Below are 27,977 nucleotides of genomic sequence, written 5' to 3' on the forward strand. Positions count from 1 at the left end.
GGGAAATAATTTATCCTCCCTGTGTCAAACCTTCCCCACTCACCAATTAGGACTAATAATATTTTCACTTATCTGCCTCATGGGAATCTGCTGGAAAACTCACATTATTATTTGGCATACTGTGAAGTTGAGGAAGTCACTTCAGTTTTCTGGGGACTCCGTTACTTCATTTGTAAAACCAAGGGATAAGTTGGAACTTTTTGAAGGCCTCTTCTAACTGGAAATGAGAAAGGAAGGGAAGGAAAGAAGGAAGAAAGGAAAGAGAGAGGGGAGAAACAAAAGAAAGGAAGGAGGAAAGGAAAGGAAAGAGAGATGAGGAAAGGAAAAAAGGAAAGGGAAAGGAGGGGAGGAAAAGGAAGGAAAGTGAGAAGGAAGGAAAGGAAAGAGGAAGAGGGAGAGATGGAAAGAGGAGGGAGGGAGGAAAGAAGGGAAAAGAGAGTTAAGGGAAAGGGAGAGAAGGAGGGGGCGAAGGAAAGGGAAGAGGGAAGGAAGGAAGGAAAAGGGAAGGAGGAAGGGGAGAGAGGAAAAGAAAGGAAGGGACAGAAGGAAAAAGAAGGGAGGGAAGCAGGAAAGAACAGAAGGAAGAAGGAAAGAAGAGGGTTAGGCTTTTTTTTCCTCTTAGAGCTGAAGAAAACGTGGTATTTAATGCCTCAGAGTAGTAAAGGGCCTTCCTTATTGGTCGGATACCTTAAGGATAATTTTTGTGATAGAAATCTCCTGATGCCCTGATAAATGAGAGAATCCTCTAATTTGAGATGGAATGTAGATCAAAGGCCATGTATACTCAACCTGTGCTTAAACAGGAACCTCAACAGAATCTTTGCAAATTCATCAATCAGTACCTTTGTGCTGACATGACCCAAGGGCATAGTTGTTAGCAGTGTGATTGTGGACAAGTCACAAGCTCTGAGTATCAGCTTCCTAATCTGTAAAATTGAGGTGATGCTATGTGTCTGTGCCAACCCAACAGGGTTGTGGTATGAATTATCTAACTATAAAAGCACTGTCCCTGGATTCAGTAGGACTTGAGTTCAAATCCGACCTCAGACACTTGACACTAACTGTGTGATCCTGGGCAAGTCACTTAACCCTCATTTCCCACCCCCCCAAAAAAATTATAAATAAAAAAAAGAATTATATGATGAGACTGTATACAGGGTGATCCCCAAAGTCTTGGTGCCGGTTTAAACTTTGATGACCTAAACCTGCTCTAAGCCTTTGGAGACACTCTTTATATAGAAAGCACTTTTAAACCTCATTTTGCAGATGAAAAACCTGAGGCCCAGAACCTTCTGCCCCAGGTTACACAGGGGGTGTGTAAGTGGCCCGAGTCAGAATTTGAACAACCCCCTAGGCCCATGCTCGCTTGCCCCAGCACCAGCTGTCTCAGTGAAGGGATCGGCCAATTCCACTTCATCCCATTCCCGTTTTGCGTCCCGTACCAATTTAAAAAGAAAGCCTTGCCGCTTAGGGTCTACGTGCTCAGCAGAGGGACGCCCCAGGGCGAGCACGAGTTCAGTTACTTTCAGCAGAACCCGGGAGCCAGAGCCCGGAGCCGAGCCAGGGAGGAGGAGGAGCAGCAACAGCTGCGGCGGCATGCAGACAGACTCTCCATCCCGGCCAATCAGAAGCCGGCCCATGCTCTCCCTCCAGCAGCTAACCAATCGGCAGCGACCCCAGCGCTCTCGGCTCGTCCTATTTAAGGTACGCCTGGGTGGGGGGGGGCGCACGGCGGCGTTGTCGGGTCTTGTTTGTAAGGGAGGCCGTCTTCTACGAGGCCGGAGCGTCATGGCTACCTTCGTGGTGCTGAGGAACAAGGCGAAGATGCCCATCCTGGGCCTGGGCACTTGGAAGGTAAATGCATGCTTGCGCTGGCAGGAACTGCCCCTTCGGCTAGTTGGGGGCGGTGGATGGATCTGCCGCCGGCGGCCGTCGACCCTCGGGCCCTGCGCCCCTTGGGGTGACTTGGAGGACTGGGATCACCTCATCCTTTCCGGGGTGGGGGGTGGAGCGCGTGCTTGTTTCCGACCCTGCCGGAGGAACTGGGTGCCGCTGGAGCTTGCATTAGGCTCTTGTAAGTTGTGCATCACTCTGGAAGAGGCTCTGGGAGCTTGGGGAACCCGGGAAAGGGGGACCAAGAAGAAGGGATAAAGGAACAAGCATTTAAGTTTATTAAGCCCTTTTTATGTGCCAGGCACTGTGTGGAAAATCGCTTTGCAAAAATTATCCCATTTGATCGTCTTAACCCTTGAGAGCTAGGTGCTGCGTTGCCCCCCTATTAAGGAAACTAAGAGTGAAATGACTTGCCCAGGGTCGCAACAGCTACAAATCTGGGTTTTCAGGAACAGTAGCTAGGAAAAGGCTTGCCTTCTATGTAGCACAGGCTTCGGGGGCGGGGGGGATTAAAAAATGTAAAAGTCGAAAAAAGGGCGCTGGAGATAGCCCCGCCGCGGGCTGGGTTTCTGCCACCACGGTGGCCGCTAAATACTGAACCAAGTGTATTGATTTTTTCCACTTTCAAACCGGGCCGTCCGCCCAGAAGGCGTATCTAGGACGCTGCCCCTTTTAAACTTTCCCAGCTCTTCTACGGCCTCTCCATCATCCCTGCTCTTCCCGGGCTTGGGACAGCTTTGGGCTGAGCTACGCTGCAGGCTCCCCTCAAATGATTTGCCTTGGACCAAAAGTTTTTCCTCTTCTCGGAATTGCATTCTGGTCTGTGGCCTCCCACCTATGGGAACCGTCTTCCCCCTCCTCTCCCCCGTCAGTGCCCCGTTCTGGTAGATTTGTAGCAATTTAAAGTCATCCTGTTGTCTCTCCCCCAAGATATATCATCAAAATTTGCCTTATTGAGCTTGGCCGATTTAATGTTGCCAAGAGCGGTGATCTGCACGTCCTCCTGTTTTATGTATGTCCTCTCTTTTATGTAGAAGCCCTGAACCCTGAGAGCTTTTCTCTTCAGCTTGGGGGTGGGGGGGTAGGGTACAAATAACATTTATAAAAAGCGATTTAAGGTTTGCAAAATACTGTACAAGTAAGTTCTTTCATTTCATCCTCATATCAACCTGTGAGGTAGGTGAATAATTATCACATATACAGATCAGGTATTACATGAGCGAACTGAAGCTGAGAGATTTGAGTGACTTGCCCAAATTCTCACAGCTAGTCATTTATCTATCTATCTATCTTATTTTATTTATTTATTTTTGAGTTGGACTTCCTGACTCCTAAGTCCATTTCTTAATGCCAATCCTTTCTTGTTCAGCTGCATTTGGAGTTTTCTTGACAGATACTGGAGTAGTTTGCTTTTTTCATCTCCAGCTCATCTGAGGCAAACAGGGTTAAGTGACTTGCCCAGGGTCACCCAGGTAGGAAATGTCTGACGGCAGATTTGAACTTGGGAAGATGAGTGTTCCTCACTAAAAGACTCAGCACTCTATCCACTGCCCACCTAGCTGTTTCTATATTTAGCATGGAGTACTTAATATCATTTGATTACTACTTAAAATTGCTTGTACAGGATGGGCCAGAAATCACAGAGAGGTTTCAATATTTAATAATTTCTTTATTTTTTGTTTTTAATTTGTAATACAATAGCATCATATACATATATATATAGGAAATAAAAAATAATTTTCAAAAAGTTATTAAAACATCAACCCCCGTCATGACTTTTGACCCACCCTGTAATTAGCATAGAACCCCTCCCCCCAAAAAACAAAACAAAAAGGGAACAGCTAGTGGATAGAGCATTGGCCCTGGATTTAGGAGGACCTGAGTTCAAATTTGGCATTGACAGTTACTAGCTGTGTGACCCTGGGCAAGTCACTTAAACCTCATTGCCCTCACCAAAACAAAACAACCCAAAAACCAAAAAAACTTGGTCCACCAAATTAATGAAAGGGCTGTCACATCCTTATGAGGTCTTTAGGGGGCCCTAGTAGATAAAGCACTGGCCCTAGAGTCAGTAGGACCTGAGTTCAAATCTCACCTCAGATACTTACTGGCTTTGTGAGCCTGGACAAGTCACTTAATCCCAATTGCCTTAAATGTCCAGGGCTGTCTCCAGTTGTTTTGATATATTTCTTGCCACTGGATCCAGATGGCTCTGGAGGAGAGAGTGAGGTTGGTGACCTTGCACAGCCCTGCCTCAACTGAGTCCAATTCAGTGCAAGCCGTGACCATGATTTCCCAATGTCATGGTCCTCTTTGAGAACCAAGGACAAACTACAACAATAATGAGGTCGTTAAGGAGAGGAACCCCATTTTTATTCGGTGGTAGAGGGGATTTAAAACATGATTAACAAGTAAATCAATTTGTAAGCTAGATTAAGCCCCTTTAAAATGATTCTCAGTTAATGTTCCCTGTCCTTAAGGGACTTAGAGTCTGTTGGATGGGATACTACAGGTAAACAGGGTATACCTGATAACTTGAGGGGGAGGGGAGAGAAAGAATTTACTCGTTTACTAGTTAGTAGTGGAATCAGAAAATGTCCTCTCTTATAGACTGCACAAGAACTGAGCCTTGAACAAGGAAGAGACTGAGATCCCTGAGGAAGTGCCTTGAAGTCATCTGATTGGGACCCCCTCTTCTTTCTCTTATTCCTATCTTGTAGGAGCTGGAAGAGAAGTACAAAGTTGATTTCTGGGGAGCAGCAAGGTGGCGCAAGTGGATAAAGTACCAGCCCTGGATTCAGGAGGACCTGAGTTCAAATTTGACCTCAGACACTTGAAACTTACTGTGTGACCCTGGGCAAATCACTTAACCCTCATTGCTCAACAAAACAAAACAAACAAAGCAAACAAACAAAAACAAAGTCGATTTCTGCAAACCTTAGACACCGGTTGTATGCAGAATACTGCTAGTTGTGGGGGTGAAGTTAGGGTATTGCCTGGGGTGTATGACTAGTGACTGCTGGATAATTCATGATAAATTCATAAGAGAGATGTAAACAGTGTGTTATGTAAATTAGGGTTAGGGTGCAGCATAGTTAGGGTGGCAGATAGACCCCAGAGCTTGGAAAACCCAGGTTCAGATCCCACCTTAGATGCATACTGGCTGTGACAGGGGGCCTCTCACTGCCCTGGGCAACTTCAAAACTAAAAATTGCTAAGGGAGTAATTGACCTGCCTTGGTAGTGGATATTTCCTCTTCAGTGATTTCCCCATAACCATAAAATGACTGCTCCAGTTGCAATTCCTATTAATTTGATGCATCATTGCATGGAGTAGTCTGGTTCTGAGGCAGAGCATCCTTCTACAATGTCATTGACTCTACCTTTCTCCCACTTATATGTGCTCCTGGCTCACTGTTGATTTTTACTCATAAATAAATGAATGTCTCTAGTTAACATAGAGTTCTTCTCTAGGAGAGCCTCATCCAATACTGTTTGTAAGCAAATAATCCAGGTCGGTTAGATTAATCAAGTTAGAATCGAATTTCTCTCTCTGAGCTGTAAGAATTCTGGAAGGTTTGTTTTATTTTTTTGTTTGCTGAACTGAATTGATTAAAGACAGCAAGGCCTGAAGGTCATATATAGCCTTGGGATAGAGAGAAACTGATAAAATATAAGCACATTTCATCTTCATTTTATTTAACTCCTGCCCAAATTTTTGTCCTACAGACAATGGGGTCCCCTGAGGACTGTCCCACTGTCAGAGCTGGGACTAGGTGGTAGAAGTTAATAAGAACCTTACCTCCCACAATCCCCCAGTGCTGTGTTTTTTCCTAGTCTGACCTCCTCAGAAAAAACCCCAGCAATATCGGACAAAGGAGGGAGCAGGTAGGTGGCTCAGTAGATAAAGCACTGGCCCTAGATTCAAGAGGACCTGAATTCAAATGCTGCCTCAAACACTTGACATTTACTAACTGGGTGACCCAATTACATGTGAAGACAATTTTTAACATTCATTTTATTTATTTGTTTGTTTATTTATTTTTATTATTTTATTTTTTTGTGAGGCAATGAGTGACTTGCCCAGGGCCACACAGCTAGTCAGTGTCAATTATCTGAGGTTGGATTTTAACTCGGGTACTCCTGAATCCAGGGCTGGTGCTCTATCCACTGTGCCACCTAGCTCCCCCCATTCATTTTTTTGAAAGATTTGGAGTTCCAAATTTTTCTCCCTCCCCTTTCGCCAAGACGGCAAACTATCTGATGTAGGTTATACATGTGCAATCATCTAAAACATATTTCCACGTTAGTCATGATGTGAAAGAAGAAACAGAACAAAAGGAAAAAGCCATGAAAAAAACCCCAAAAGTGAAAATAGTATCCTTCCATCTGCATTCAGAGTCCATTAGTTCTTTCTCTGGATGTAGAGAACATTTTCCAGCATGTCTTTTGGAATTGTCTTGAATCATTTTGTGTGTTGCTGAGAAGAGTTAAGCCTATCATAGTTGATCCAGTATAGCTTTTGAACAGTGTCAGCCTCTGAGCTTCTAGGTTTCTTCATTTGCAAAATAGAGATAATAATATTGTTATGAAGCCCAAATGAAACTGTGTGGATAGTGCTTTGCAAACCTCAGCACATTAAATATATAATTATATAACATATATACAGTTATAAATAATATAATTCTATAATTCTATATAATTTAATTATATCTATAAGTGCCTATCATTATTTCCAAATAAACCTGGGCAGTATTATACATGTAACAGATATGGGTGCCACCAAAGACATTTCCATCACAAGTTCTACAGGTTGACTAGTGTGAGCCAGAGGGTATATTTCATACCTTCTATGCTGTCTCTAGAGTATCCTAGACTTGGGGCAGAAATATTTTATTACTTCTTTTTTTAAAAACTATTCTCTTTTGTTAAATATTTTTATAGCAGCAAACAAACTCATGAGTCATGGTTTTGAATGGATTCAATCCACAGTGTACCTCAGACATGGGGCAGATTTTGGAGCACACAACATCTAAAAAGTATTATGTATATGTACAAGATTCTATTTATTCAGTCTGCAGAAGGCATGTGTATTAGCTTATTTAGTATGTTGTTAGTCATTTCAGTAGTGTCCAACTTTTCATGACCCCATCTGGGGTTTTCTAGGCAGAGATACGGGACTGGTTTGCCATTTCCTTTTCCAGTGGATCAGGCAAACACAGGTAAAGTGACTTGCCCAAGGTCGCACAACTATAGCATCAGAGGCAAGATTTGAACTCGGGTCTTCCTGACTTCCTGTGACTTTGAGTGGGGTCACTTAAAGCTTCCCTTGGCTTCAGTTTCCTTATTTGTCAAATGAGGGGGTTGTTGGACTTGACTTCTAGGATCCCTGTAACTTGACATCTGTGATTGTGGTTTGGATTCCTTTAAGTTACCAGTCATGGAAGGGGGAGACGAGAATAAACATTTACACAGGCACTGTACTAATCACTTTTTACAAATACTATTTCATTGGATCATCACAGCCACCCCGCAGGATGGGTGCTATTATTATCATTCCCATCTTATGGATGAGGAAACTGAAGCTTAGAGCTTGTGATCCTTAACTCCCTATACAATAACTACAGTGGTGCTTTTTAAGGATGAATGACTTATTTCACTCTGGCATGAGCCAAAGGACAATACCTTTACTGAATTTACTCTAGGAGTAAAAATATCCCTTTGTGTTTAGGACCCCATAGAAAAAAGCCTTTCATCTTTCTTGGAACAAAGCTAATTGAACATTGAGTGTGAGTTAAGGTGTAAATTCAGTTTTGGAGTTAGATGTTTGTTTGCATGCCAAATACTCAGACACTGTCATGTGCCACTTCCCCCACACTGACACCCCCCCCCCCAATAAGCCTAAGCTAATACTCCCAGCTCTTTATGCAACCTTTTGAGTTATTCGATGATGTCAGAGATGTCCTGATTGAATTTGAAAAACATTTATTTTGCTCCTGCTCTGAGAAGAACACTTCAGTAAACATTGGGGTTGGAAGGAAAGTTTATCAGATTTGCAAACAACACAAAGTTTGGAAGTATAAGTAACTTGTTGAATGACAGGTTGCCCAAAAGCTAGAATATTACTCCAGATCTAAAAAGATGAAACCGAATAAGAAAGTCAAGTTTTAAACTTGAACCCCCAAGAAATCAACTTCACAGGTGTAATAAGGGGACAGGGGATCTAGATAGCAGTTCAGCTGAGGATTTGGGTACACTAGAAAAGCTCAATAGCAGTCTCCCACATGGGATTAGCAGCCCAAGGGAGACAGTAATCAGGATTATTGAGGTGGTAGGACTGTTGTACCTGGAAAGGCAGAGAGCATCAAAGTCTGAAGTTATTTAAAAATTGGTTAAGGGATTTGTAGATATTCGTACCTTCAAAAAGAGATTTGAAGACACCATGGCTATCTTTGGGTATTTGAAAGTATCTCATGTTAAAGAGAGGATAGATGTGTTCTGATTCGCCCCAGAGTGCAAAACTCTAGTTGATGGAAGGAGGAATTTCCGACAAATGAATGGGCTATCTTGAGAGGTAATGGGTTACCCATCCCTGCGGGTCTTCAGTCAAAGGCTGGATGACTCTCAAGTCAGTAGAATGGATCATCATTCAGATAATGATTATTAGACTAAATGGCCTCTGAGATTCTCTAGGCCCTTATTCTTATGACTTTGAAGCCCTCATTCTCAAGGAGGGGACCAGGGAAAAGCTTGCTGGGATTGCTTTGGGGTTTTCACGGAGAATTTAATAAATAGATAAGAGCAAATGGAGTTCTGTTATATTCACAGAAGTTCCAACAACAGCGCTTGGGTAGGTGTGTGTCATGTGCTCCTGCCTCGAGCCACTCATCTGCGATCAATAATCCCATAGATATTATGTACCCAGCAAAGCACAGTAGGAAAAACACTGGACTTGGAGTTAAAGGACTTGGTTTGGACCCCATTTCTGCTCAAACCATATGATTTCAGACAAATCATTAAATCTCCTGTCCTCAGTTCCATATCTATAAAATAGAGTTTGGGGTAGGTGGCCTTCCAGAGAAAAGTAGTTGTGATCCCTTTTTTCTCTAGTTGGCCCTTACACACGGAACAAGTAGGGACCATCAAATCTTATCTAATCAAGAATGGATTATGTGACATAGGCAAAATTGACAGGAGAGATCAGGATACGAGCAATTACAAGAGTACTCATAGAAGAGGTGGGACTAGGATGTTCTGTTTAAGGACATAAGGTCTTAATTTTATTTATTTGGGGGGAGGGGGCAATCAGGGTTAAATGACTTGCCCAGGGTCATACTGCTAGTAAGTGTCTGAAGCTGGATTTGAATTTGTCCTCCTGACTCCAGGGCCAGCACCCTATAAGGTCATAGTTTTGGAGTTAGAAGGTGACATTTATTTTCTACCTCTTCTTTTTTTACAAATGAAGAAATTAAGACCTAGGGAGGATTCAGTGACTTACTCAAGGCTATATAGGTAGTGTCAACCCAGATTCCAACTTTGGTCTACAGACTTTTAAAATCTAACTCTTTCCACTGCATTAAGTGACATCCTAATGCTGCCTGCTCTTTGTAAAGTTCTTCTTTTGATTTGGCCTCTGGGATAGAAAGAATTGTCACTCCTTGGGATAGGTTTTTAGCTCATATTTTATATTAATTTCCCTTTCAGTCCCCTCCAGGCAAAGTGGCCAATGCAGTGAAGGCTGCAATCGATGTTGGATACCGCCACATTGACTGTGCCCACATCTACCAGAATGAGAATGAAGTGGGTGAGGCCCTCCAAGAGAAGATGAAGGCAAATGTTGTCAAACGGGAAGACCTCTTCATTGTCAGCAAGGTATAGAGTTTGACTTCTGGCCAGGCTAAGGGGGTTGGAATTCATGTCCTTTTCTGTAGTCTTTATTCCAAGTAAAACAAAATTCTAACCCTGATAGTGGCATTCATTTTAGATAACAGTTGACAGTTGGTGGGAGGACCCATCAAGAGTAGTGTGCCATGTTTGATTTGTTAAACATCTGCAGTGGGCAAAGCACTGTGCTTCAGTGTTGGGGATGTGTAGTTGCTTGGGAGTGTGTGTGTGTGTGTGTGTGTGTGTGTGTGTGTGTGTAAAATGATTTGAAGAACTTAACCTTGGAGAAAAGCCAGAGATTCTGAGAAGTAGAGATAAAAATGGAATAAGTACATTCCAGGCCCATGAGTGACAGCCTGTGCTAAAAAACGACTTGTACAAGCTCCTTTTGCGGTGTTCAGGGAGGACTGGCACCTCTGGTGTGAGGGCTTGCTGAGCCCTTTTAAGGGCTGCTTATCCACCGGTGGTATCTACCTGGCACTCAATTTTCACCTGTGGTTCCAAGAAGGTTTATTTAGCATGGGTAGCAGCCACAACTCTGGTAAAACTGTCTTTGCAGACAGACTAAACCAGATTGAAGGTAACTAATGGGACTCAGATCTATTGGTGAGTTGCAGAGGTGGGGGTGTCTACCACAAGCATGTGAAGACTTCCCAGCAGAATGGACAGATGAAAACAATTTGTTCGAATGGTGGTGAAGGTGGCTGAAGCAGACTCTTTGGAGTGCTAAAAGTTTGGTCAGACATGGAAGACACCATAGTCCTTCGCTGCATTCTGGGCCATCGCCAGTCTACCTGTCTTTTTTCCTGACTCTGGACTTTGATAACTCTTGATGAAAAAATGAGGCTGAAGACTTTGTGCAAGTCTGCCTCACTTAAATCCAATTCCCTCATGAGTCAAGACATCACCCTGTGATATCACTGGTTCTCTTCAAGGATCAGCAAAAGCTAATTTGAGATGAGATCTATAGTCTTCAAAATAAATCCATTGATGGTAATGGGGAAGGGGGGGTGTTAGTCCATTTTAGATTATTTGAGAGGCCGGTCAACAGTTTCTTTGTCTTAGGGCCCATGAGAAGCCCTTCCTTCTGTAATTAGGTAAAATGACTGACAGCAGTTGGTGCCTTTTGTTTTCTCCTTTGTAGCTTTGGTGCACATACCATGAGAAGAACTTGGTTAAGTCAGCCTGCCAAAAAACTCTGAGCGACCTGAAGCTGGATTACTTGGATCTCTACCTTATTCATTGGCCTGTGGGACTTAAGGTACGGCTGATTGAAGCGAACATTGCAGTTTCTGAAGGGGAGCATAAGGAGAGATTCTAGAGCATCAGGTGGAGGGAAATTGTCTTTAACCTTCATTTTTAGAGCTAGAAGAAATTGAGTTTTTGAAAGTCAGTGACTTGCCCGTGAGTGACCACCCAGGGAGAAATTGTCAAAGTTCTGAGTCATTTGGCTTTCTTCATATGTACCCTGGTCCTTTGGGGACCTCTAATTTCTTTACATTAATATCTTCCTCTAGAATGTGTACGTGGGTGAGCTTTCTGAGAAGATCCCACCTCTGACTATTGGGTTTTCTCACACTGAATTGGCTGTTGGGGGTGACTCGGGGTGTCTTTCACCCCAGGCCTATCACAGCCTTCTGAGCTACCTTGATCCTTAAACCTTCACTCAAGGCACCAGGAAGCTTTATCTTTCTCAGCAACTTAGTCTTCTGAAGTTTAATAGTTTTATGGATTTCATAGACTGAAATAATAATAACTAATATTTATGTAGTGCTTATTATGTGCTAAGTGTTTTACAGTTATTATCTCATTTCGTCTTCACAACAACCCGGGAGGTAGGTGCTATTGTTATCCCCATTTTGCAACTGAGGCAAACAGGTGAAGGTACTTACCCAGGGCGCCACAAAGCTAGTAAGTGTTGGAGGCTGGATTTGAACTAAGTGTGGGTCTCTGTCTGAGGAAAGGGACCTGAGGTCATTTAGCACAGTCCCCTCATTTTACACATGAAGAAAAGTGAAACCAGAAGAGTTATAGTTAGTGTAGCTTCCCCCCCCCCCCCTTTTCTTTTTTTTTTTTTAAATTCAATAGAGGAGTTAAGTGACCTGCCTTAAGTCATACACTTAGACCTTGGAAAATCCAGGACTCAAACCCAAGGTCTCTGGATCCAGATTCAGAGCTCTCTTGTGCGTAAGTGTGTATATGCATGCACGCGCATGCACGCACGCGCACACACACCCCCCCCAATATTCAGTCAAACTATATATACTTCTCTCCTGTTTCTGCACTGTCACTCAACCCCGTATGTGGTTCATAAAAGGCAATCCTTTTCCTTAGACCTCTACAGATACAGAACAGTAACTTATGACATTCTAGAAATGAACTGGCCACCCCCCACTCAATGTATCCTTGTTTCCACATTCTGTGGATGCTTAAGAAGTACTTGTTGATAGGCTGCTGTCCATAGAAGGAAAGTTTTATTCCAAACCTATGGAATCTTGACACCTTTTGTTTCCTCTCTGTTTGAGGGTGGAAGCCCCCTGACTCCCAACCCTGCATTCCTGCCACAATCTTGACACCATTCTCTCTAATGAGCCAGTATTCATTGAAAGGCCTTTGCTGATCTCTACTAAACTGTCAAGGTTTTTCAGTCCCATTTGTCCAAAAGAAGTATTACATCTAGCTGGGAAGGTTAGGGATTCGCCATTTTCTTTGGCATAAGGTTGTACATATATATACGTGCATGCATACGTACATACATATACGCATTTTAAAAAGGAGATGGCTACTTAGGTTTGGCATAGTTTTCTAAGGTTCTTTTCAGAAAAAGGAAAGCCTTCTAAAGAAAAAAAGCATATTATTTAAAATTTATGTTGGTGTGCCTTGTCTGTGAATTTCAATTTATGTGGGTGTGTCTTGTTTATGACAGGCTGGAAAGGACCTTTTCCCAGTGGATGAGAAAGGCAATTTGCTTAGCAGTAACACAAACCTTTTGGATACATGGACGGTAAGGCCAGTCACTGTTTAAGCTGGACTCTCTAGGGTGTGACTAAAGAATCATTTCAGCTCTTTTCTGGTCCCATTATCTCACTGAATCTTTCAGCCATGTGTTTGTGCTTTGTATGAACCCCTGTGAACCCCTGTTCAATTTTTTGGATTAATTTCCTATTTTCTTGGCAGAATCTGGCTTGGCTTTTATTCATTCAGTAAACATTAAGCCCCCAAATGCAGAGCATTGTGCTAAGTGACGGGAGCTAACACATCTTAGGTGACACGGTCCATGTCTTCATGTGACTTTCAAGTTTTGCAGGGGGAATAAAACAAAACATTCTATGAGACGACTTCCAGGAGTCAGAAATAGAAGGAGGATGCTCTTGTCAAATGGACAGACAAAGCTTCAAGGAAGAGGTAGCATTTGAGTTGGACTTTAAGGGATAGGAGAGTCTGAACAGATGGAAGGAAGGCACATTCCAAGACTAGGAAATAGCAAAAGGCAAAGTAAAGATGAGTAAAGGCAAAAAAGGTGAGAGAGCAATAAAGATTCTAAAGAATTTTGAGCAGAAAAGCAGCATGGTCAGTAGAATGGTTAATGATTCTGGCCAGTGGACTAGGTAGTAGTAACCTGGAATGAGAGGGGAGGGGGGGTGGGGATGGGGGAAGAGAGAGAGAGAGAGAGTGTGTGTGTGTGTGTGTGTGTGTGCGCGTGCGTGCGTGCGCGCACGCACATGCACAGACCTGTTAGGAAGTTCTCTTCTTGTTCCAGTAGATAGTAAAGAAGACTGGGATGGTGAAACAACACAGTCAGTTAGTAAATATTATTAAGGACCTACTGTGTGCTAGGCATTGTGCTAAGTTGTGGGGATACACAGAAAACCAAAAGGCAATCCCTTATTTCAAGGAACTCATAGTCTTAATGGAGTGGACAACATGAAAACAACTATGTACAAACAAGATCATTAGCAGAAGGAAGGCACGAGCATTAAGGGCCCTTAGGAAAGGCTTCCTGTAGAAGGTAGGATTGAAGAGTATGTGGGGAACATAATATTAGGAAGGTGGGGGCAGGTTATGAAGAACTTAGACTGACAGGATTTTATGTGTGATTCTGGAGACACTAGTTGCTTCTGGAGTTAATTGAGTTGGCAGGGAAGTAAGTGGCTTGGGGAGAGGAGATGGTCCCACCTTTGCTTCAGGGACATCCATTTGAGAACTGGTGGAAGATGGAACGAAGTGAGGGGAGATTTGAGTCTGGCTGACCCCCCCAGCAGACTGTCACGATAATCCAAGGGTGAAGTGCTCAGGGCCTCCATCAAAGAGGGAAGGGGGCATATTCGAGAGACGTTACAAAGGTGAAGTATATAGATCCTTGGCAACAGATTGGATATAGGGAGATGAGAGAGGGTGAGGGTCGAGGAATGACAGGTAGATTGTGAGCCTGGGTGCTTGAAAAGATGGTGGTAACTTCAACAGTAATAGAGGAGTTAGGAAGAGGTGAGAGGGTTTGAGGGAAAAGATAATGATGGCTTCAGTTTCAGACATACTGAGTTTAAGATATCTACAGGAAATCCCGTTCTAAATGTCCAGTAGAGATTGTTGGAGATGCAATTCTGGAGGTCAGCAAAGAAATTAGGGCTGCATGCCACAGAGAAATGATTGGTAAGACTTGGTCCCTGTGATTTATTCTTCCCTCTCCCTCAATTAAATCCAAAGTATTCGGCATGGGAAACTGGGTAAATGGTGATATTGGAAAGGAAGAATGGGATTAGGAGGAAAGATCCCAAGTTCAATGTTTGGCATATTGAATTTGAGGTCATAATGGGTAGATCAAATGTTCTGTAGTCAGTGATCAGCAGTAGAATGTTCTGTTGAGAGCCAGAAGGGCCGTTAAAGGACATCTGGTAGACTTCAACTCTCATTTTACCCACCACCACCGTCATTGTCATTGTCATAGCTGGTATTTATATAGTGTTAACAGTTTTCAAAGCACTTAACAAATATCTCATTTGATTCTCACAACAACCCTGGGAGTAGGTGCAATTTTATTATCCTAATTTTACAGATAAGGAAACTGAGGCAGTCAGGTCAAGTCACTCAGCCAAGAAGTGTCTGAGGCCAGATTTGACCTAGTCCAACCCCTTTCTCAGAAGGGAATCTGGAGATTAGAGAGACAAATTTGTTTTTGTTTTGTTTTGTTTTTTAAATCATAGAAGTATTTTGTTATTTTTCAGTTACATGTAGAGATAGCTTTCAACATTTGTTTTTATATTTCTAGTTCCAAATTTGTTTCTCTCCCTCCCTTCCCTCCCTCCTCCCCAATAGAAGACAAATTTAGAAGTCATTTTCTTAGGAATAGATGCTGAACACTGGAGAATGAATTGGATTGCTGAGGGGAAAAGTAGGTAGTCGGAGAGATACCTTTGGGCGGCACCAACATTGACTCTGGGAAGATGACTAGTTGTCAGTGAAAGAGATAGGAAAAGCAATCAATGAGGTAGGTGGAAAATGGAGGGAATACTGGTCATCTAAGGTCACGAGCAAAAGGAGCATCCAGCAAAAATGTAAGCAGCAAGAGGGGTTAAGAAGAAGACACTAAAAGTTGACTTTTATTTTTATTATTAATTTTTTTTCAAAATTGCTTTTAGCATTTGGCAATGAGATGGTTACTAAGGAACTTTGAGAGTAGTTTCAGTAGGTACTGTTCAGTAGAACAGTAGGGAGAGAAACCACATTAACACACGCTGAGGAGAAAGAGGTGTCATTTATATACAACTTTAATGAATTATGGCATAGCCTGAAGACAGAAGGGAAGGCTTTTTAGGATTGGGTAGACCTGAGCTCCTTCATAGGAAATTAGGAATGAGTGATGATGTGTGGGGGATGGAAGAATAATTAAGTATCAGAATAAGGTCTTGGGAACAAGCAAGAGGAAAATGAAATCTGTTCACTAACCCATTCTCCCTAGCAGCTATTCCCCAAACTTTCTCATCTCTCATCAAGCTGCCCACTGCATCTCCTCCCCAACCCTTAGTCAAAGACCTTGCTTCATATATTACCAGAAAAAAAAAAATGGAACCAAGAGTTCCTCCCGTCACATCACTCAGATATTTTTCCTACTTTTTCCTCCTTCATTCTTTTTTTTTTTTTTTTTGTGGGGCAATGGGGATTAAGTGACTTGCCCAGGGTCACACAGCTACTAAATGTCAAGTGTCTGAGGTTGGATTTGAACTCAGGTCCTCCTGAATCCAAGTCTGGTGCTTTATCCACTGCACCACCTAGCTGCCCCCCCTCCTTCACTCTCTTCAAGAAGTGTTTCAGTCTTTCACAGACTCTCCTCTTTTCAGGCCATGGAAGAGTTGGTGGATGCAGGACTGGCGAAAGCCATTGGACTCTCCAACTTCAACCACCAGCAGATTGAGAATATCTTGACCAAGCCAGGGCTGAAGTACCAGCCGGCAGTTAACCAGGTGAACCAAAAAGAGAAGATAGTGCTCTTGACCTGTGTTTTTGGACACTTTTGCAGATGTTTAATAGCCAGGAAATTAGTTTCATGGTATCTGCTGACTTCTGTCTTAGAACCCCAGTGCTGGTTGGAGAAGGAAACTGGGAGATTAGTGCTGTTGGACTCTAAAGAACAAATCCATTTTGGCAAACCTTGGAAATTTAGAGAATCTTTTTTTGGGGTGGAGGGCAGGGCAGTGAGGGTTAAGTGACTTACCCAAGGTAAGTAAGTTAGTAAGTGTCAAGTGTCTGAGGTCAGATTTGAACTCAGGTCCTCCTGAATCCAGGGCTTATGCTTTATCCACTGTACCACCTAGCTGCCCCTAAGAATTGTGGGGTTTTTTGTTGTTGTAACGGTCTTTTGACCCTGTGGCAGTGGTATCTGAATTTATGATCCCTGCTGTAGCAAGTTCTCCTCAGGAAAGCTTTCATAAACTTCAGCGTGAGTCATCAGTAGGAAGAAAGAGATTTGGGACCAGTGGTTGAGGGTGAAATCAGGGTCTGTCCTGGAGCAAGCCATTCACTTGTTACAACATTTGTTCATTGACAGATCGAGTGCCATCCGTATCTCACCCAGGTGAAGTTGATCGAATATTGCCAGTCCAAAGGCATTGTAGTGACGGCCTACAGCCCTCTTGGTTCTCCAGATCGGCCATGGTGAGGAATCTAAGGAGCCATAATATCCCATCTTCTCACAAGGGAGGGAAGCAAACAGGAAAAATGTTGATCTTAAGGGAAATGCTTCTGGGGTCTCCACAAAGACCCATCCAATTGGAGCCCGTTGTTGGTTTCTATTGAGGGGTGCAAGGGTGGGTTGTGGATTTAACCACCAATCGTCTTCATAGAATGGCATTGTGTAGTAGCAGATAGAGGACCCACCTCTGAGGCAGGAAAGCTTGGGTTCTTGTCTAGACACTGCCCCGGGCAGCTCTGAGACTACAAGTCTTAGACAGGTTGTCAATCTCTGTTGCCAAGAGATTTTTTCCGTGAGGAATTCTTTATACTAATGAAATAACAGCTCATCTTCCCCCCCCCCTCCACCTCCCACAAAGAAAAGAAAAAAAAGAAATGGGACCTCCTCCAGGTGGCCATTTTTACAAATTAGGAAACAGGCCTGGAAAAGTTATAAGCAATTTCCCGAAGGTCATACAGTTAGTAGGTAGCAGACCATGGTTTTTAATTTGGGCCTTCTGCCTCCCGTACCAGCTTTATTTCCTATATACTAGACAACTACCAGCAAGATTTCTTGCTCTTCTAGGAAAGTTTTATTTAGTTCAGTGGCCGGCCATTGAGCAAATTGGTGGAAAGGCCCAAGGGTTTCAAATCCCAGTTGAACTCACTAAGTGTGCCTTGGGGAGTGGGGAGGAGGCTGGGGCGGGAAATCCTTTGCTTTCCCTAGCTCCAGATGGAGAAAATAATAGTCACTTGGTTTATAGGGTTTCTGAGAGGAATCAGAGTTATTTATCCAAAATGTATTAGAAAGTAAAATTTTAAATTAATTAAAAATTTTTAAAATCATGCCTCTTCATACTTAATATCTTCTCATTCCCAGGGCCAAGCCAGAGGACCCTTCTCTTTTGGATGACCCCAGGATCCAGGCCATTGCAACAAAGCACCAAAAAACCGCAGCACAGGTACCAGGGGGTTTGCTGCCGCTTCCAGGCCTTCATGCTTCTGACCTTGGTGCCACTTTTGCCAACACTAAGTGAAGGTTCTGCTTGAGGCTTCTGTTCTACTTCTCTCCCACCCTCTTACCACCTTCCCCCTAAATATTGCAATCACGTTGGGGGGGGGGGGGCGGAGCAATGAGGCTAAGTGACTTGGCCAGGGTCACACAGCTAGTGTCAAGTGTCTGAGATCGGATTTGAACTCAGGTCCTCCTGAGCTCAGTTCTACTCCACACTTCTTAATGTAAATAGCAGAAGAGAGTGCTTTTAATTTATGGAATGATTAAGGTGACCTGACTCCTAAAGTTCCTGGTGGCTCCAGATAGGCAAGGGGAAAACAGTGTCTCTCTTTCTGTCTGCAGGTTCTGATCAGGTTCCACATCCAGAGAAAAGTGGTTGTGATTCCCAAATCGGTCACCCCATCACGGATTGCTGAGAACTTTAAGGTAGGGCCTTGTCTTCCCTCAGGGAACAGAAAACATGCCAGCCAGTTCCCCTACCCAAACTATCCTTTATAATAAGATGGGGGAAAAAAAGGTTGGGAAACAATTCAGCAAAAATAATCAACACATCAATTGAGAATGACAATGAATGCAGCATTCCACATCCTCCTTGTTGTATTTTCTATGGGAGGCCTGGGGCAGGGAGTGGGGGTCAGGTCATTCATTACCAATCCAGAAAGGCTTCCTAGAGGAGGTGGCAATTCAGCTGGGTTTTAAAGGATGAGTAGGCAAAGAGTGGGAAGGAAGAGCATTCCAGGCATAGAAAAGAGTACAAGCGGCATATTGAGTGGTCAGGGGACAGAGGAATCCAGTTTGTCTGGAGGTGCCCAGTGCATGGTGGGGATAATATGAGGAAATAGCAACTCTTTTAGACAATGCTCTACGATGAAGAAAGTACTTTGTTCACCATAATCCCGAGATGTAGCTTAATGGAAAATACTAGTCATGCTCACCATCCAGAGTTATCCAGGGAAACAGTCCCCATCGTTCCTATGCTTTTTACATTGGGAGCCTCAGAAGGTGACAGTTCTCTGCTCCTAGAGGTCTTCGGGCAGAGCAAAAGGGTCCCTTGTCAGCAGTGCTGTAGAGAGGGGTCTTAATGTTTCAGTTATGAAATATGACCTCACGTTCTATGATTTTCTTTTAGTCGTTCTTTCTTCAGGACTTCAAAGGCTCAGAGACTTGCTTGGTTTGGGTTTTTTCCCTTCAGTGATATAGATTGTAACCTCCCTGTGGTTTGTTGATTGGTCCTTGAAAGATGCTCTGTGTGCCCTGTGAAAGATGCTCTTGCTCTTGCTCTGACAGCCTGTAACTGACCCATCTTCAGCATAGTCTTTGAACTCCATAAATACATGAGGGTCCTGTCTTAACCCAAAGCCAGTCTTCATCAAAGCTCACCCAGAATTTGGTTTTCCACAGCACTACCTCAGGGCTCAGATGTCTCGTGTGTCTGGCTGGTTTCTGAAAACATCTCCCCTTTAGTAGGCATTCTGAACTGGGTCTGTTCTCAGAGTAGTACTAAACAGAGGGGCTTCTCCTAGAAGATGTTTATCTGTCGAGATTCTTAGATGTTCCCAATAAAATCTTTAACAAACAAGCTCTCAATACACTTCAGTACAACCACTTAATTTTTACTTTTCCAGTAACTTGTTCATGTGGTGAAAACCAACTCAAACTTTATGGTCCTGATCCTATTTACAACAGATCTATAAGAAAAGAACATTTTTAGGAACCCAGAGTTCATTTGAAACTTAAGAGAAGTTAAGTCTTTACATACCCCTTGCTGTTTCCATGTTTGCCTAAACTCTTCTGCATTTGATATAGACAGTGCCAACAACAGGCTGAAGGAAGATTCTTACCTTTGAGGATCTGACCTGTAAAATGGTCCCTTCTGGTTAAAGATTTGATATTTACCAAAGTAGACATGTAAACTAAGGTTGAGTGCTTTTTAAAATTGGCACTGATTCTATTATTTAACTTTTAAAAACTGATACTCAAATATTTCATTCTTGATTTCATATTTTAAGTCCCATAAAGGGAAAAACTTCAGCTTTACTACTTATAACTGCCTTGTGATGTCAGAAAATTGTTTTTGATATATTTAAGAATTGTTATGTTGATATATTTGAGAAATTCAAATAACAACTAAGAAATCAAAAACTAAACATTTTAAAGTAGCACAGAAGGCTGAGATATCTGAAGACTTTCTTTAAATTAAGCATTTAAAAAAATCCAACCTGGGTGAACAATACAATTTTATATATGAAGTCCTGAACCCAATTTTTTTAATCCAGTTTTTAGAACTTATTATTAGAACATGCTCAAAGCCTATATATCCCATTAGAATCATTTACATTTGATATTATAATTGTCTGATCTTGTTGGATCTTGTTGCTTTCTCAGAGTTTTCCACTCTAATTTCCCATGTCACCACCACCACCCCATAAGACCCTTTTTAAGGGTCAAAACTAAACTTGAATCCATAGCTGTCAGCACTCATTGTAAGTAGCTGATTTTCATTCCTAAGTTCATGGGCTAAACAAATGGACTTGCTTAAAAGATGCTTGTGGAAGACCAGCTAGAACATACCACATAAGACTTGGGGTGGGAAATTTGTAAATGTACTAAGTACTTAATCTCAGATTGTATCCAGACAACAGATGAGGGTCTTCACACTAACCTGTTTGCACTTCAGGCCACATTCTATACACAGGCGTTAATCCCAAATTAAATAATAAACCTAAATTAAGTTGGCTTTCCCTTGATAGTCCATAACTTACTGTCCTTGAAAATAACTGATCGCACTGAAATTCTTTTCCATAGAACAAAAAAAATTTCTGATTTTTCCCCTTACTAATTGATGCCTGTCTGTCCCACAAACTTCTTCATCTTCATCTTGTAACTACTCCCATACCATTCTGAGATATTCTGAGGACCTCATTTTATAAGTGAATACATAAGTATTAGAAAGGGGATGACAAGCTCAGGAATTAGTTTACCTAGAAATTCAGATTGAAAACAGTAAGAACTGATATGTTTGTGTGATGTTTAAAATCTAGCCTAGAGTTCCAGCCTGGTTGGGTTCTTCCTGAAGTCCTCCTCCACGAGCCTGCTTTAATCAGGAACTCCCCAGCAAGCTGATTGTGGAAGCTTTTTATAGGTCTGGAACAGAGACGGTCCTTACACACTGCTTCAGCCTGATTGGTTGGTGTCATCCAAATCCATTGGTTTTGAATGTGTTCTCAAGTTGAGTTCACAGTCTAGCTTCTGAGAACAATACCTTCTTAAGGGATAGCCAGGTGTGATTACAATCCAATTAAATTGAAGTAGGCTTAATCAGCAGTCAATCACTCTCACTTGATTAAATCAGTATAGATTAATCTCCAAGTGGGTCTTTGAGTATCTGCTAAATCCTATTATTTCATCACATTTGCTTCCCATAGCAATACAGAAGTGCTAAAGTATATGAGATTCATTTTATATATATATATATATAAAAATAAAATTTTTTAAGTCATGGCTTTACTGGTTAAAATAGAGCTTTTCTGTGAAAGTAAGAAGCCGGGACGTGGTTATCAAAAGTGGCCCTCCAGACTTAAGCCCAAAGGTACAGAATGACTCAGCACATGTATAATAGGCTAAGGCATCCGTAGTTCTGTTTGATTTGGGTTAAGAATTGTATTTACTGTTGGGAAAGGCCAGTCATGCAGCAGTTATACACCATTCACACAGCAGACATTTACTGGCAAAATCCCCTTTGTCCTTCACTGGAGATTTATGAGGGTTAAGTCCTTCCTGGCTGGTTACACTGTTTTATAACTCCATTGTGGTGCAGCATGTAGCTGGAAGTCACAAAAGCACACACTCCCTAACACGGGGCTGACAGCAAGTGGGTTTCTCAATTCTCAGCAGACTTCCCCAGAGACCACAATATAGACACACAGAGAAACACACATGGAACTCCTCTTGAAGGAATTCTCCAAAGTTTAAGCACCTTCTTACCCTTTTCCAGAGGAAATAAGTCTTCTAAGGTTTAAAAACACCCTCCTGATAAAAAACAAACAAAGAAACAAAAACCTGCCAGGACTCCCCTGAGAGAAGTAAATTTCCTGAGGTCTAAGATTTCCTAAAGAAGGGTATCGATCCCTCTTGGCATAAGAAGCTGAGATACCCCCTTGAAGAAGGAAACATTTCTTCAGGGGTTAAGTCCCTTCTTCCAACTGAGAACCTATTTTGAGAAAAGGAATTCTTCAAGGTTTTTCAATGCCCCTAAGGAGCTTATATAAAAGTGCTTTCTATTGTCATTTATTTCCAAAGGATTACACTGAACACGAAATGGCACTCCAAGTCCCTCCCAGGGCTGTGTGTTGGGTATTTAAAAATCCCTTACAGTAAATAGTACCACTTCATACCTGCCATGTGTTACCTCCTTATCTCTTCAAAATTAAGCTCAGGTACCTCCTCCTTTGTGATTTTTTCCCCAGCTTATGTAGCTTTGTGTTCTTAAAATTTTGTTGTTTTTATATCATTTAGTCCTTGAGGGTGGGGATTATTTAATTGTTTTTTGTCTTTGAATCCTCAGCGCCTTGCAGACGTACCTGGCATGGGATAGGCCAGGTACTAGTGTTTGATTTCAGTCAGCATTTTGTGTCCAGGACTCACTGGAAGCACCCTCTTCTCTTTTCAGGTGTTTGATTTTGAGTTGACTGACGAGGAGATGTCGACTATCCTCAGCTTCAACCGAGACTGGAGAGTTTGTCCCTTGGCTGAGTAGGTTTCTATCTATATCAGTTACCAGTAGAATAAAAGAGTAGCCCCTGGAGGGTCATGACCTCTAAGCTGTCGCCCATAGAATGTCTGAAATGAGCCCCAAGGTTCTGCAAGAGACAGACATTCTAAGGAAAGGGCATGTCTTGTAGCCTCCCGTGAACTACCTTCCCACTCCTCCATGTAGCTAGGATTGTGCTTCAGGCTGTGGCCAGTTCTACATTTTAAACTGCTTAGCCTAGAGATATCAGAGGCGGGATTTGAACCCAAATGCTCTGATTCTAGAACTATTGCTCTTTCTGTCATAACCTTGCTGTCTTTTATTAAGTGTAAATGTCCCATTGTGATCTAATTTCAGAACCTTGTGGGAGATATGAAACATGGATCCCAGATGGTCCTTCATTCTCTTTTGAAGGAAAAGCAGCTGGTGACTCCATAGATAATCTGGAGTCAGGAAGCCTGGGTTCAGTTTGTCCTTAGACGTTCACTAGCTGTGTGACCCTGGGCAAACCACTTAATCTCTGTTTGCCTTAGTTTCCTCAACTGTGAAATAGGGATAATAATAGCACCTACCTTATAGGGGTGTTGTGAAGATTAAATGAAATGATATTTCTAAAAAGCACTTGTTATAATAGCCTGGTTTATGTCCCTTTTAAGTTTTTGTTCTTTTGGTTTTTTTAGGAAGACTCAAGTTTTCCCAGCTTCTTTTTCCACTTTTTTTGGTTTTTGGCAGTGGGGGGGGGGGGGTTGTTTTTCCCACCATGAAATGTTTGCTCACACCTAAATAAGGTCCCTTGCTCCTCCCCTACAACACATCCTGGGCTTTCCCAGCATTCCCTGAACGACTTGTATTTAATAAGAGCGCCCATTTATTTAGCACGTTAAGCTCTTCAGAATGCTTTCTTTGCAACAGCCCCAAGAGAGGAGGAGTAGCACCTTTATCCACATTTTACAGATAAAGAAACTGGTTAAGTGACTCCCCCTCATGCTCCCCACCCCACTCCTGCCAAGGTCCCACAAGCAGCAGAGTGAAGATGGGAACCCAGGGAGCCTGAATCTCAATCCAGTGACTTTTGCCATGGATCCTTCCCAATCCCTGTGACCCCTTCCAGGTCCAGCTCAAACCTCATTTTTATAGATCTGTCCTGTATATCACCTGCGGTGAGCTGATTCTGCTCCGAGCTCCCATAACATTTGCCAGTATAGTTGTGATGGATGTTGTGACATTCATTGCTGGTGTTTACCTCATCAGGTGGTGTTTTTTTTGGGGGGGGGGTGAGGCAATTGGGGTTAAGTGACTTGCCCAGGGTCACACAGCTAGTATCAAGTGTCTGAGGCTGGATTTGAATTCAGTTCCTCCTGAATCCAGAGCCAGTGCTTTATCCACTGCGCCACCTAGATGCCCCTAGGTGTTTGTTTTAATCTCCCCAAGAAGATGAAAAAAAGCTCTCTGAGGACAAGGCCTTGTATCCTATGCTACTTAGTATCCTCATAGTGCAAAGTACAGCTTTTTGGCACCTATTAGGTCCCCAGTGACTGTTGACTGGTTTGGCAGAGTGCAACATGAGACTAAACCATTGCCTCCCAGGGACCAGCCTTTATACCTCCTGTCCTGGACCATCTTTTCCTATCTTTTTGTCCATTATAATGTTAAAAAGTATACATTCACAAAACAAAAACAAAAACAAGGGGGCGGCTAGGTGGCGCAGTGGATAAAGCACCGGCCCTGGATTCAGGAGTACCTGAGTTCAAATCTGGCCTCAAACACTTGACACTTACTAGCTGTGTGACCCTGGGCAAGTCACTTAACCCCCATTGCCCAACAAACAAAACAAAACAAAAACAAAAGTATACATTCGGCCAGCTTTCTGTCTTCCTTATGGTCCAAGTCCCTATGTTGAAAGCCAATTCATCACTTTCCTCTTTCCCTTGCAGAGCTTCTTCTCACAAAGATTACCCCTTCCACGTCCCATTTTGAAATTCTCGGGAGCTGCTGCCCAGTATCCGGGGGATGGTCTCCTGATGCTTCTAGCTGTGCCGACTTGTCCTGATAAGAGTGTATCGTTCTTCCATGTTGTATTGCCTCTGTTCCCAAGAGCTGGATCAATCACCACATATCACTGTCAGATCTCAGCTTGATCGAGTAACTCCTGGTATTTCCGAACCTTCCTTCCTGCCCAGCTAGGAGGAGTCCAGAATGACTACCCCTTCCCCAGATGGGTCCTGCAAACAAGAATTATTCTACCAGCAAATGTTTTTTTCTTTTAGTATCAACTAGATTTCATCTGCTTGAAGTTATAAAGCCTAACTTCTTGCTTTAAATAAATTTTAAAAAAATCTTTCGTGCTACATACTTAGTGTAGTTGTTTCTCTGGTGAGCTGCTCAGCCTTCTGGAGCTCTGGGCTCCTATCCAGCTGGAACACATAGAGGAAATAAATCAATGTTTACAAAGCGACACACCAACTAAAATACAACCAAAAACCATCCATGCTCTGTTCCTAAATTCTGAGGGAGTGTCAGCTAAGAGGCAGCCCCAAAGCATCTTGTGACTCTAGCACAAGGAGATGTGGAAATTGGCTACCATAGCCTGTCCCCCCCACAAGGTCATCCCCCACAGCCTACTTCCAGGTCTGAACCAGTCTGGGTGTTTATCTTGGCCTCTTTTATACTTTGAAGTCTTTGTGCTGTGAGGGCCAAAATTTGATATACTGAGCGTTATTTGGGTGACACCTTAATATTGGGGTCCCGGAAATACAAGGGACCTTTAAGGTTTAAACCTCCCCTCTGAACAGCCCTTTTTTTAGATATTTCTCCCAGGCCAATAAGAAAAGAGCCTCTAAGTTTTAGTTCACAAAAGGATCAGATTTTATTACTTGGGAATTAACTAAACAACAAAGGTGAAATTAATAAAAATCAAAGATAAGGAAATAAGAAAATAGAAATACAGAAATACAGATAGATATTCTTAACTCTAAGCTTAACCCAGACCCTTTCCAATTTAGCTAGTTCAAAGGAATTTAGGGTTTTCCGTAAGTAACTCACCTAACTTGAAAGTTTACAGTTGCTGACAAGAGACAGCAATCGCCTGCAACAGAGCAGAAACACGAGTGGTGTGCCACCACCACACAGGGCCAAGCAGAAAGAAAAAGTGAGCTCAAGTACCGGAAGTAGCCCGCCTTCCTTCTGGGAGCATTCAATCTCCCCTCCCCCAAAAGGGGAGGTCCTTCAAAAAGCTGCCTTTGTAACCTCAGGTGAGCCAGGTGTGGCCCCTCCCAAGTGAGTTAGCTAAAAACAGGAATATTAATCTTTACCCCAAATAATTTTTACCACATTCACCCCCTTTATTTCTTTGGAAAACCCATATGGGTTTGTTCAATGAAACAGCCCAAAATACCAGAATATAATACCCTATGCTAGCAAACAATATAGAAAAGGGAGAGAGAAAAGTTTTGTCCAGAGGGGTAGTCCCTCATGAACTGAAGCTTTGACATTAGTCTTGCAGAAGGAGGGCCTCTGCAGAGAGAACATGTTACAGATGGTGTATATAATAACAGAAGGAAAAAGCAACAAAACAGAACTGTTCATTTAAAGTCTCTGAGCTCTTGTCTTCTTGAAGTGGTAAGATGTCACCAGGAGAAAACTGGACCCTGGTCTGGTCTCTGGTCCGGAAAGCTGGACTCTGGTCTGGACTCTGGTACTGAATCCCCCTCCTGTGTTGGGGAAGGGATTGTTATATGGGAAAATTTAAGTCCCTGCCCCTCCCCTCAGATTTGTTTGCTATTAAGTATAGTATGATCTTGAGCCTTCCATAGAAGATCAGGTGACCAGAAGCACCTGGCATTTGGGGCCTCTAACTGACTCTCTGGGTTTGCCTTGATATATCCTAAACATTTAAAAACTTTCTGAGAAAAGGTCCATGGGCTTGTTTCACCAGACTGTCACCAAAAAAAAAAAAAAATGCTAAGAACCCCTGTTCTAGAGAGAAGCTTCTGCTTTCTGCATTAATAGTACTAAGAAGGGGGGCAGCTAGGTGGCACAGAGGATAAAGCACCGGCACTGGATTCAGGAATTCCTGAGTTCAAATCTGGCCTCAGACACTTGATACTTACTGGCTGTGTGACCCTGGGCAAGTCACTTAACCCCCATTGCCCCGCCCCCCCAAAAAAATAGTATTAGGAAAGTCACACTGTGGGCAGCCATTTCACTGGATTACTGCTCATCCACCCCTTAGGAGTCAACAATCAATTATTAAATACCAACTGTATGCCAGTCACTGCTGAGCACCAGAGCTCATGAAAACAGGCCCCAGATAAGTTGATAACCAGTCAATCAGTAAACATTTACTAATCACCTAATGTGTATCAGACAAAAGACGCTGGGGCTATAGTGAGAGAATATTAACTCGAGAAATTTAGGTTTTATTGGTGGAGGCAACATGCACAAAGGAGGGAGGGAGGGAGGATCAGGAAAGGCTCTATGAAGCAGTAGTCCATGAAAGAAGTCCCTCAGTGGTGGTGAGCTCAGAATGTAATCCTGGCTAGCAGCCTTTAAGGATCCACTCTCCCTCTAAGCCATGTGAGGCCATGGAATTAATTGGTCTATATTTGAGATGATTTTTGCAGTCTTCTTTTTGGTCATGCCCAATTTTTTACAACCCTATTTGGAGTTTTCTTGCAGAGATACTAGAGTGATTTGCCATTTCCTTCTCCATTTGACTGACTGTTGACTGATGCCAACAGGGTTAAGTGACTTGTCCAGGGTCACACAGCTAGGAAGTATCCAAGGCCAGATTAGAAGTCTTCCTGACTTCTGGCCTAGCACTCTATCCACTGAGCCACCTAGCTGCTAATATACTCTCTGGGCCTCACTTTCCTTATTTGTAAAATTAGGAATTAGCCTGGATGTCTAAGGGTCCCCTTCTGCTTTAAGAATGTGTAAATTCCACCCAGTGTTCCTACCTTGTGGGGCTGGCACCAATATCTTTCGGCTGATCTGTGAAATGAGGCTACAGCAGGGTTTTCCCACTGGGCCACGCCATTTTCTCCACCCAAAAGTTGTCTACTGTGCTTCCTGAAACGTACCGCTAGTAGGTGGGGGACAGAAAATGTAGCAAGGTACTAAGAGGGAGAGAAGAGGGAACATAATCAAGGGATGCAAATTAGGTTGGCAGCTCCCTATGATCATTTGAGGGGCCTATGGTATCTGACAAACACTGAAAAAAACTGCAGGTGAAATTTATATATTCTCTTAGTTATCAAATCACTGTCAGTCA

General features: G+C 42.8%; 1 protein-coding gene across 1 annotated transcript; it reads left to right on the top strand.

Moving 5' to 3' along the window:
* Positions 1-1,703: 1,703 nt before the first annotated feature.
* On the top strand, positions 1,704-25,043 carry AKR1B1 (aldo-keto reductase family 1 member B). Its single transcript, XM_043966750.1, has 10 exons — positions 1,704-1,854; positions 9,597-9,764; positions 10,921-11,037; positions 12,703-12,780; positions 16,112-16,234; positions 16,819-16,925; positions 17,821-17,902; positions 18,298-18,381; positions 22,625-22,707; positions 24,640-25,043. The coding sequence occupies exons 1-10, from the start codon at positions 1,789-1,791 to the stop codon at positions 24,680-24,682; spliced, it is 951 nt and encodes a 316-aa protein (XP_043822685.1). The 5' UTR covers positions 1,704-1,788; the 3' UTR covers positions 24,683-25,043.
* Positions 25,044-27,977: the final 2,934 nt, after the last annotated feature.

Source organism: Dromiciops gliroides, chromosome 5 (genome assembly GCF_019393635.1).
Source record: "Dromiciops gliroides isolate mDroGli1 chromosome 5, mDroGli1.pri, whole genome shotgun sequence".
Taxonomy (NCBI): Eukaryota; Metazoa; Chordata; class Mammalia; order Microbiotheria; family Microbiotheriidae; genus Dromiciops; species Dromiciops gliroides.

Excerpts from the sequence above, each read along its gene's own strand:
- AKR1B1 (XM_043966750.1), top strand. The coding sequence starts at position 1,789 with ATGGCTACCTTCGTGGTGCTGAGGAACAAGGCGAAGATGCCCATCCTG. Across the intron at positions 16,235-16,818 it reads ACCAGCCGGCAGTTAACCAG|ATCGAGTGCCATCCGTATCT; the intron begins GTGAACCAAAAA and ends GTTCATTGACAG. Across the intron at positions 16,926-17,820 it reads GGTTCTCCAGATCGGCCATG|GGCCAAGCCAGAGGACCCTT; the intron begins GTGAGGAATCTA and ends TCTCATTCCCAG.